Below are 12224 nucleotides of genomic sequence, written 5' to 3'. Positions count from 1 at the left end.
ATGAATGCTGCTTTCCTGCAACAGCGCTCATTGTAGATGTGTTGAATGGTGGGGAAGGTTTTATCTGAGATGGACTGGGCTGCATCTACTATTTATCTTTAGAAGTTTGTCAAAGTTTAAGATGACATGCTGAATCTTCACAAACTTCTATGAAAGTACAGGCATTTATGTGCCCAATCCAGGACAAACATAAACCATGAACCAGCTTTCAAACTGTTCAAATGTAACAAAGGGTATTTGGTCTTGTTTTTACAAAGACAGCAATGTAAACAAGCATAGCATTGTTTGTGAAGAGACCAGGTAACCATTTCATAATAGGATAGCATTTAGAAACATAGAAAACCTACAGCACAAATCAGGCCCTTTGGCCCACAAAGCTGTGCCGAACTTGTCCTTACCTTAGAACTATCTAGGCTTACTCATAGTCCTCTATTTTCCTAAGCTCCATGTACCTGTGTTGGCACGTGGCCAAGTGATTAAGGCATTCGTCTAGTAATTTGAAGGTCGCTAGTTCGAGCCTTGGCTGAGGCAATGTGTGTGTCCTTGAGCAAGGCACTTAACCACACATTGCTCTGCAACGACACCGGTGCCAATCTGTATGGGTCCTAATGCCCTTCCCTTGGACAACATCGGTGGCGTGGAGAGGGGAGACTTGCAGCATGGGCAACTGCTGGTCTTCCATACAACCTTGCTGAGGCCTGAGCCCTGGAAACCTTCCAAGGCACAAATCCATGGTCTCATTAGACTAACGGATACCTAAGAAGATGTACCTATCCAGGAGTCTCTTAAAAGACCCTATAGTTTCTGCCTCCACCACAGCCACTGGCAGCCTATTTATGTGATATGATTTGGTAACTGGATAATCTGTATGCATTCACGAAATCTACAGATAACAGTTAGTGAACTAGCCTTCTTCAAACGAGGCATCAGACATCTTCAGCTAATAGATTTTATACCTCTACAAGCAAAGTTCCAGACTGCCCATTTTGCTACTTAGCATGTCAAACAAACATGGCCAGAGGCACATTTGTTTTATCAATCTGTATCTGAGGCATTTGTGCACCTAAAGAGTCAGCCTTCGCAATACTGTGATAAAAGAAGTATATTTTAAATATCCAGGACATGTCCTCAAACGTTTTTAGAATATCAATATGAACTACAATGTTTCAATGCATTTGATGGTCTAGTCAGATAAGATAAACCCCCAATGTAAATATGTGATTCTATGGAAGCACTGCTCCATGTCTGTCATACAACTGTGAGTCTTCAAATTGCGTTCAATCACCTGCTGTTAATCTTTGTACATAAATGTATAAAAAAAGTCAATATATACGGAGTTCAGAGAGATCCTATACAACAGCATCCCACTTGTGTGTACCCAGCTCAAGTCTCTACTTGGCCAATACAAAGTTACAATACTTGCCACTTGCAATAACCATATGGTTGTTGCCCCGCCCACTTGCACATCCATTTCCTAGATGGGCCGATCTCCTGCATCATACAAATGTCCATCAAGACAGAGCAAGATCTAAATGGCAAGTAGGTTTTGGGCATCAAACCGTGAGGTACCACCCCTAAGATGCATCACCAGGCTTTGACAGCTTGCCAGATTTTATACATTGACAAATTATTCAAAATAGGCTGATTTGACTTAAAATAGTACGTTTGTAAACTATTGTTAAAAAAAACACAAATAAATTTATTTAATTGGATATTAAATCACTAACAGATAATTAAATATTAAAATAAACTAAGAACTTAATTTTCTCTCCAGGACTGTCAACTCAATTTAAATGAATATGGTCTTCAGCTGTATATCAGACCCTGGTAGAAAGAAGAGGGCTGGATATGAAGTTCATCCAGACCCTCTCTTCAGGATGTCACTGTCCTTGTCTTGGGCTCTAAGATAGGTCCAGAAATCTGACCTCTGCCACTTGGGACACTTGTCTCTTTTCACCTCACCTGAGTGGAAGTACTGAGGTGTGAATAGATGGTAGGCTGCGATTCCCTTTGCAACTGATGACTATCAGTCAATGCCATTTGGGCCACTATAATAACTCTCATGAAGACTGACACCCAACATCAAGAAATGATGTTTTTCTTCATAATTGTGGATACTTAACTTTCACAGTCCAATGTTGTCTGAGCTCCATCTTATATCCCAACAGAAAATAATGGCCTATGTTTACTAATTCTATTTATATCAATTAATTTTACAGTTTACAAACAATGCAGCACCCACACAGCAAATAGCACAATTATGCATTTCAAGTGTAGGGTTATATATAAATAATAAATATTACACTTTGATCCTGCTGACAAGTAGTGTGATGTACTCTGAAGAGACATTAAAAAATAATGCATTGCACATTAGTTCAGAACCAAGTGAGACCATAAGACATAGGAGCCGAATTGGGCCATTTGGCCCTTCGAGTCTATTCTGCCATTTCATCCTGGCTGATCCATTTCCCTCTCAGACCCAATCTCCTCCCTTCTTCCCATATCCCTTCATGCCCTGACTAATCAAGAATCTATCAACTTCTTCCTTAAATATACTCAATCACTTGGACTCCACAGCCACTTGTGGCAACGAATTCTACATATTCACCACTCTCTGGCTAAATCATTGAAACTGGAAGCACATCTCCGATTGACTTTAGAGTAGTTTCTATTCACAGTATCAATACTGAAAATTGAAATTAGGCTGCCAGTAATTTACCTCATATGTGCCTACCTTCTCTTCAGCAAGATTTGAAAAGTTCGGCACTGCATTGTTTATTTAATATGGTTCTCTATTCAAATAAAGGATGCCCTATATACAACTTGAGAATTATTTAACTTCATTACTAAGTGTTTAATATTTCCCCATTAATGTCTGAATACACAAGTAAATTGATACGTGTTAAGTTCATTATCTATGTGTCAAACTATTATAGAAATAAACAAGTTTATGATTAATTTAATAAAATACAGTTGACCAAATTTTTATATAAATAAACTGCCGGAGCAACTCAGCAGGTCTGTGGAGGCAGAGGGATGGGAGCTGTTTTGGGTTGAGACCCTTCATCTGGACCCTGTACTATTGCAAATGAGTCACAAGAGACTGCAGATACTGGAACCTGGAGCAAAAATTCAAATACTGGAAGATCTTAGTGGTCAAACAGCATCACTGGAGGCTTCAGGATGGTTGACATTCTGGGTCAGGGCTGAGCCACTGATTTCTTCCAGCAGTTTAATTTTTGTTTAGTGTAAATGAATTAGTCAGTGAATTAAAAATAGCACAGAAAAAAACAAACGTCCCAAACATATTGCAGTATCATTGACATTTTGTGATATCGTACAAACTTTCTAATTGGAATACTTAACCTTTTATAATCAGGAATAAATAAAATATACACACACTGTCCTCTTTATTAGGTACCTGGTGAACCTGTTGTGATTTTCTGCTGCTGTAGCCCATCCACTTCAAGGTTCCACATGTTGAAAATTTAGAGAGGCTTTTCTGCACACTATTGTTGCAACACACCTTCCTGTCAGGTTGAACCATCAGTCTGGCCGTTCTCCTCTGACCTCTCTTGTTAACAAGGTGCTTCTGCCCACAGAACTGCTGCTGCTTACTGGATGTTTATTTTTGTTTTTTGCACCATTTTCTGTAAACACTAGACAATGTTGTGCATGTAAATCCTAGGAGATCAGCAGCTTCTGAGATTCTCAAACCACCCTGTCTGGCAACGACAATCATCTCATGGTCAAAATCACTTAGGTCACATTTCTTCCCCATTCTGACATTTGGTCTGAACAGAACTGAACCCTTGACCATGTCTGCATGCTTTTATGAATTGAGTTGCTGTCACATGATTGGCTCATTGGATATTTGCATGAACAAGTAAGGGAATGATCCACCTAAAAAAGTGGCGACTGAGTATATTCAAATATGGATATATGAAATGCAGTATATCCCAAAATGCATTATGGTCCATCAGGTCCTCTCTAACAAGACCAAATAGCTGTTCTACATTTAGTTGCTACAGCAGAATTAAGAAGCTGCCCTCCCAATAGATTTGAGAATTTTGCACATTCAGTACAAAACAGTGAGCTCAAACTCCTGAAATACACTTGCTGCGAAGTAATCTTTGAACCAGGGATTCAAGTTCTGAAATTTACTTCTATGCAGAAATGCACTCTCCTTTACTTTTCAGAGCATCATTTCTGTCAGGGGTTAAAAAATACTCCGAGAGGCTCCAGTACCTGGACATGGGACAGCACAGGATGCCTGCAGAACAATCTGTTTGTCTCCCTTCACTGCAGGCTCCAGGTCAGCACATAATTCGTCATCAACCAACTTGCCAGAATCGTCACTGGTTCCATCAAACACAACGCATGACATGTTTCGATATTTCATCCCATTTCCACACTGGGCGTCCTTTAGCAAGATAAAGAAGTAATTGCGATTACGCTGGAAGTCAGTGTTACAGCCTTGGATGTTCATTATGGAAGTTGCTTTTAAGTTAAGGTAAAGCATTTCTACTGGGTAAGCATGCTGGCGACATAAATATTGCCGGACAAAACTCTTAAAAATTTAGAGGAGCTGAGAATCTTAAGAGCACAGGCACACTAATCTATTACAGTGCAAGCTGATAATAAAATTAAGAGAAGCACATCTTTGGTTTAATAAGTAAACAAATTCTACAAAAACAAAAAAAAATGTTTACAATGCACAATGCTAAAGAGGCCACAGTGTAACTTTCTTTGGATATTTTACCTTTGGAAAGATGGGAAGGCACTGGAAGGTGTACAATAGTTAAATAATAAGGTGATTTTTAAAATAGACCTTACCTCTGTGGAGAACAAAGGTTAAGAGTACTTTGGTGTTCAAAATTATGTGCGGTTCATTTAAGTTAGAAACCAGAAAAATAAAAATACAGCATCATGATTTGGGTACATTAATTTAAGGTTTGAATTTCATGTAGTGTACTGTCAAGAAACAAACTGTCCGAGATGATGGTGCTATTTTAATCCTTTATGTTTCTTAAGAAAGAAGCTGCCAGATGTTTGAAAAAGAAAGAGGTCCTTGGACAGGAGCGGAAATTAAATGAAAAATTCTTCGATCTGGTCTAAAATTCTTGATGATATTTATGAAATTTATCCATAGCTACTGGAGTATTTCATGGAACAGCACATGCACCAGTCTGTTCCTTCTCCCTGCCATGTCCTGAAATTACAGGTGGAATGATCCAATGGGAATTTTTTGTTGCATTATAGTGGGGATGTAGTTAACTGGTTCCTCAGTATGAGGCAGATCTGCCTCCAGATTACCCAGATTGTCAGGGTCAGGAGAACTACTGGGCAATTATAGATACCCTTGAGTCTTTTCTGTCAGCTTACAAAGATTGTTTTAGAATTGCAGCCGAGATTTATGTACTTAATTTTCTATGGTAGACTTTGAACCTGGACCTTCTGCCCTTGAATTGACGGAAGCACAGAATGAACCTTACGAGGGAGGCAAATACTTTCTGTTGCTACACTGTTTCGTTAGGAATGGATCTTTGAAGTGTGTTTTGTGAACATAGGTTCCTTATTTCCGGAAATGACTAGCTGCTATTTCAATTATTCTGTGTCTCCCTGACTGGTACATCGAGCACCATTCATTGCACAGCAACTCCATCATTGTGCACTCGCCCATCTTAATGCACAGAACTGTTTAACTACACATACCATTTATTAGTAGTATAATTTATTACTCACAGCTGTCATTATTGCAGCATATAAGCTGCATCAATCACGTCTTGAAAAAGTGTACACCTTTCAGATAAGTTAAATGAGCAAAAAAAAACCATTTCAACTAACCTAAGTCAAATATGAAGTGTTAGAAAGAATAGCATTTATCAAAGTTTACTCAATTAACCTTGTTTAGATTTATGGTTTTTGTGAATACTGTATTTCTAGAGTATCACTGTGAAATGAATGGGATTTCAAGGCTTTCTACAGTGGTGATCAGATTACAATAAAGCAAACTTTTGAAAAGCTGGATGCACTGCTTGAGCTACAGAAGCAAGCCACAGTATAAAGGGATGATATGGCTCACACATCTCAGCAGGGTAACTTTCTTCTTTTGACTGCAACAGCTAATTCTCAAAGACATACCCTCAGTCTATTTTTTCATCCTTCCCCTCCTTATCTGTGGTTGCAGATCCACTCTGCAGCTCTCCAGTCCCATATAATTTAACACCCAAACTTTAAAGAAGTGAGAAGCAAGAATAAGAAAAGCAAGAAATTGCAGGATGAAAAATAATAGTCAGCCTTAGAAAGCAGAAAAATCAAATCAAAGACTGACAATAAAACCATCTATAACAACTACAAAGAAAAGACAGATTATTCCAGTTTTGTACAATCATCACAAAAATGATGGCTGCTCTAATCTGAGAACAGGAAAAATTATTTGGTTTATTTATCCTGGAAATCAATGAATCAGATTGCTTCTACTGTTAGCATACAGAACAGAGTGTTGTTAATATACCTCCACTTTACATTGGCCCCATTCACTGTACTGCCAGCGATAACAAGGTCGGATTAGGCATGATTTGGACTGTTCCAGCTGCATTACACATGGTCTCCCATCTCCCTGGAATGGCTGAATCAAGGTCCTCTTTCGTTTCATTACTCCTATATAGAGAAGATACACGTCACATTTTCTTCATTATAAGAACCTAATTTTCTCCTCCTTCATACTTCTATAAAATCTGCAATTAAAAGAACATAATGAAGTTCAATTCTTAAAGTATATTTCCATGAATTTGAGTACATACATGTAGATACTAAGATATAACATAAAACCATAAGACATACAGCAGAATTAGGCACACCTACTAAGTTTTCTTGACCTTCCATGAACAGTCAAAGAACAGAAAATACAACACCAATTAAACAAGAAGTTTCTGCTGCTGACCACATGTTCCTCACAGTCCCGTTTCGAATCTCCATGTGTCCGTGGGGCACCTCACATCCGCAATAGTTGGTCCACTATAGAGTTACCGCCGCCAGCACACTTGAGGCTTCTGCTTTTATATTCATTCCTTACTAATTCAAACCTTACATTCCAGTGTCATTGGCTGTAGGTCATGTGACGGACCTTTACCACCTTTTTTATTGGCTCTGTTCCAGGCCAGCATCTATTTATTGCCCTCTACCCAGCAAGTGACAATCCGAAATTTATGGCTCTTTGTTCTCCATCAGCAACTGGCTTGAATCACGCAGAACAGATTCAGACCCCAACAGTCAAAAAAACTGCATGTTAAATCCAACCAAAGAACACCTCACAAATAACTTCTTATTTAGAAATGATTCCTAGTTCAGCAGATTACCAGAGGCATCATTGTGTCAACTTTAAAACACTGATCAAGCCAAGCGATTAGCTCATAAAATGGAGAAGTATTGATAAAATGGCAGCCACCATCTCCTATGTCATGGCAAGAACAACGTCAATTCATCTGCCTGCTTCTACTGTCCTTGTTTCATTCAAATTCACCGATTTGCAGATGAATTCTTCCTGCCCAACACTTGCTTTTGTATTCTAGTCCTTTCAAAATGAATGCCAATATTGTATTTGCCTTCCTCACCAGTGAGTCAACCTGCAAGTTACCCATTAGGGAATCCTGCATGAAGACCTCCAAGTCATTTTGCACCTCGATTTTTGAATTCTCTCCCCATTTAGAAAATAGTCTAACATCTTTATTCCTTCCAACAAAGTGCATGACTGTACACTTCCCTACACTATATTCCACCTGCCACTACTTTGCCCATTCTCCCACTCTGTTTAAGTTCTTCTGAAGACTACCAGCTTCCTGAATAGTAGCTGCCTCTCCACCTGTCTTTGAAGCATCTGCATACTTGATTCTGTCGTCCAAATAATTTTATATGATATTAAAAGAAGCGGTCCTCACTGCAACCTCTGTGGAACACCACTAGTCACCAGCAGCCAACCAGAAAAGGGTCCAATTAGACCCACTCTTTGCCTCCTGCCAGTCTGCCAATCTTCTATCCACATTGGTATCTTTCCTATAATCCAATAGACTCATATCTTGTAAAACAGCTTCATGTGCAGCATCTTGTCAAAGTCCTTCTGAAAACCCAACTATACAACCTCCACTGACTCTTCTTTGTCTATGCTGCCTGTTATTTTCTCAACAAATTCCAACAATTTTGTCAAGCAAGATATCCCCTTAAGGAAACCATGCTGAGTTTTGCCTATTTTATCATATGCCTCCAAGTACTCTGAAATCTCATCCTTAATAATGGACTCTAACATCTTCCCAACCAGTGAAGTCAGGCTAACTGGCTTATAATTTCCTTTCTTCTGCCTTCCTCCCTTCTTAAAGAGTAGAGTGATATTTGCAAATTTCCAGTCCTTCGGATCATTTCAGGATCCAATGATTCCTGAATGATCATTACTAATGAATCCACAATCTCTTCAGCTACAACTTTCAGAACCCTAAGGTGTAGTCTAACTGGTCCAGGAGACTCATCTACCTTCAGACCTTTCAGCTTCTCAAGCATCTTTTCCTTAGTAATAACAACTACACTCACTTCTGTCACCGAGACACTCATATTTCTGGTATACTGCTAGTGTTTTCCACAGTGAAGACTGACACACGATACATAGTTATTAAGTTCAGTTGCCATTTCTTTCTCAGTCATTACTACCTCTTCAGGATCATTTTCCAATGGTCTGAAATCCACTTTCACCTCTCTTTTATTCTTTATATATCTGAAAAAAAACTCATATCTTCATTTCATCTTTTCTCTTTTTATAGCTTTTTTAGTTGCCTTCTGTTGGCTTTTGAAGGCTTCCCAATTCTCTAACTTCCCACTAATTTTAGCTATATTATAGTCTTTTCCTTTTATGCTGACTTTGACTTCCCTTGTCAGCATATTTGCATCAACCTCCTTTTAGAATACCTTTTCATTTTTGTGAAGTATCTATCCTGTACCTTTCGAAATGCCCCCAGAAACCCCAGCCACTGCTATTCTGCCATCATTCCTGCCAGTGGCCCCTTCCAATTAAATTTGGCCAGCTCTTCTCTCAAGCCTTTTATTCCAATTACTCCACTGTATTACTGATACAGCGGATTTTAGCTTCTCCCTCTCAAATGGCAGGGTGAATTTTATTATATGATCACTGCTTCCTAAGGTTTCCTATACCTTAAGCTCCCTAATCAAATTTGGGGAGCCAGTCCAGAACTGCCTTTCGCCTAGTCGGTTCAATCACAAGCTGCTCTAAAAAGCCATCTCATAGGCATTCTTTGTTCCTATTTATAAATTCAATTCACTTTCCAAAGTGGTACTACTGCTTTGCTGATAATGCATATTGAGTGTTGGAATAGATTAGAGGTATGACTGTTAAAATGTACCTGAATGTGAACTAAAACTGTTAGATAAATCACAAAATGCCAGAAACTGAAGACAGAAATGGGACTTCGTTGTAAAATGTTACTTCTGATTCTTCTTCCACAAATGCTTTAATTATATGATATTAATCATATAATAAAGCATATAAATGCTTTATTTTGCTTTAATTTTAGAATCTTGACATCGTTATTTTTGATTTTCATTTCTTAAAGTTTTACATGCTGAGCTGAAATGAATTGCATTAATATCAATACATACCTCCAAGACCACATGACTGTGAACAATCAGACCAGGGTGACCAGTCAGAAAACAGACAATTCACCGGGCATTCCACAGTACATGATGCATTCATCTGCCATGTCTTTTGTAAACCCAGCTGTTAACAGAAGCAAAGAACACTTTCAATTTGTTGCTAGGCCAGTTGTTAATTTTAGGACTCACAAAAAGTTAGCTGTATGGGAGAATAAGCCTTTCCATTTCCTTTGAAGCTCTCAACTCATAACAGTTGTTATGTATTTGCAAAATTATCACCTAGGCACAACTACCCTCAGAAATTTGATCTGGTTATGAAATGAATCCACTCACTTTCATTCTATTTGATAAAATTAGGTAGATTCCTTTTCACCTCCAACAGGATTCCACCACCAAGCACATCTTTTCCTGCCCCCACCCCCATTTCTGCTTTCTGCAGGGATCGCTCCTTATGTGACTCACTTGTCCATTTGTCCCTCCCCCTGATCTCCCCGCTAATACTTTACCTTGCAAGCTAAACAAGTGCTATACCCACCCCTACACCTCCTCATTCACAACAATTCAGGGCTCCAAACAATCCTTCCAGGTGAGGCAACACTTCACTTGTGAGTTTGTTGGGGTCATCTACTGTATCCAGTGCTCCTGGTGGTGGCCTCCTGTATATTGGTGAGACCAAAAGTAGATTAGGAGCCTGCTTCGCTGAGTACCTGTGTTCTGTCTGCCAGAAAAAGTGAGATCTCCCATTTTAATTGCACTTCCTATTCCATGGACACATTAGTCCATGGCCTACTCTACTGCCACAATGAGGCCACACTCATGTTGGAGGAGCAATACCTTATATTCTGTCTGGGTAGCCTCCAAACTGATGGCATGAACATCGATTCCTCAACCCCCCCCCCACTGGTAATGGTTTATCTCCTCTCCCCCTCCCTCACCATTCCTCATTCCCATTTCCTTCTCTGACCTTGTCTCCTTACCTGCCCATCACCTCAGTCAGGTCCCCTCCCCCTTCCCTTTCTTCCATGGCCTTCCGTCCTCTCCTATCAGATTCCCCCTTCTCGAGCTCTTTATTTTCATAAATTGATGGTCCAGCTCTTTATCTCACCCCTCTCCTCCTGCTGGTTTCACCTATCACTTACTACCTGCCCTCCTGCCCTCCTCCCATCTTCTTATTCTGACTTCCTATCTTTCTCCTCCTGTTCTGATGAAGGGTCTTGGCCCGAAACATCGACCGTTTACTCTTTTCCATAGATGCTGCCTGGCCTGCTGAGTTCCTTGTTCCTTAGATTTCCAGCATCTACAGATTTTCTCTTGTTTGTTTTGGGTTCCTTGTACAGGCTGGTTTACCCACCTACCCGATTTTACACTTCTTAAAAATTGTTCCCACATTATCTGTTAGAAAATGTGCTACATGCCTACCAGCAATGATGGGATATGCAAGTCACTGACACATTTGTTAAATGCAGCTTTTAAATCAGATTTTCAGCTATTAGAATCCTTCCTGCTACTGTACAAAGAAAGAACAATAAGCACTCAGAAATAATTCTACAGTCATATCTGCAAACTTCTATTTACCATTCCATGACACAAAAAAAATGAAGTTATATCTTTGAAATTGATGCTGGAGAGATAGTAAGGGGGGGGGGGCCTAACAAAATGGTGGAAGAACTTAATAGATCATTGCTGGGGGGAGGCTCCATTCAATGCAGGTTGGGATTTCCATTGTATCTTGGATAATGGACAAACTGACTGGCATACCACAGTTTGTGCAGCTTCAGAGCAGTGTGTAGGACATGGTTATAAGCAGCATTGGGGCCCCACAAGGGAATGCACTGGCTCCCTTTCTGTTTACTTCAGATTTTAGATACAACACTACGCCGGATAATTTTGAAAACAAAGCTTTTTCTCTTCGTTTTGACCCTCTGTCCACACTAAAATGGCCTTTTCATCCCCTGAAAATGGAGATTTTCAGGAACGGTCTCCAGAGTAAATAAATCTGAAAACGTCTAATATCTGTTGCAGTGTGGACATGGTAACCGGAGCTTTTTAAAACCGCTGTCATGACGTGCCGCAACAGATGGCAGCAGCATGGCATTTCATTGTTTTCCTCTTCTTCTTCTTCTTATTACTTCATTGTTGCCAAACAATTGATACTAGACCGTACAATCATCACAGCGATATTTGATTCTGTGCTTTGCAGAACCTAACAATTTCAGAACAGACGGCAACGAGACTGAAGCCAGAAGAGTTAGAAATGTACTCACCAAATACTTTGACCCATAGCTTACTGAATAAATAAGTATACTCTCTTTGCCCTGTTTTCTGTCCTTGCTTGTATGAAGGTAAGGACAGAAAACACCCTCCGCCACCTCCAGTTTAAATTCCATGCGGAATATTTTGGAGGATCAAGAACCAAGGTGATTTCCCTATTTATGCAAGCACTTCTCTGACAATAGATGTGTAACAGCCTAATGTAACATTGTACAGAAATACAAGATAACACTGATGCAGACATGTTTTACACATTTAACAAGTGCTTTATTAATGCAACAGAGTTCGTCTGTTTT

General features: G+C 39.5%; 1 protein-coding gene across 2 annotated transcripts in view; it reads right to left on the bottom strand.

Annotated features, from left to right (window-relative positions):
• LOC134344277 (thrombospondin type-1 domain-containing protein 7A-like) overlaps nucleotides 1-12224 on the bottom strand; it is a 438835-nt gene that overhangs the window by 33571 nt on the left and 393040 nt on the right. For both annotated transcript variants that reach the window (XM_063043785.1, XM_063043786.1), the window contains exons 19-21: nucleotides 9664-9781; nucleotides 6518-6663; nucleotides 4249-4423 (exon numbers count right to left, since the gene is read on the bottom strand). In XM_063043785.1, coding sequence (XP_062899855.1) covers nucleotides 4249-4423; nucleotides 6518-6663; nucleotides 9664-9781 — 439 coding nt within the window. The remainder of the gene's footprint in view (nucleotides 1-4248; nucleotides 4424-6517; nucleotides 6664-9663; nucleotides 9782-12224) is intronic.

This window comes from Mobula hypostoma, chromosome 3 (genome assembly GCF_963921235.1).
Source record: "Mobula hypostoma chromosome 3, sMobHyp1.1, whole genome shotgun sequence".
Lineage (NCBI taxonomy): Eukaryota > Metazoa > Chordata > Chondrichthyes > Myliobatiformes > Myliobatidae > Mobula > Mobula hypostoma.
Note: the sequence above shows the minus strand (reverse complement) of the source record. Positions and strands in the feature narration are given on the sequence as shown.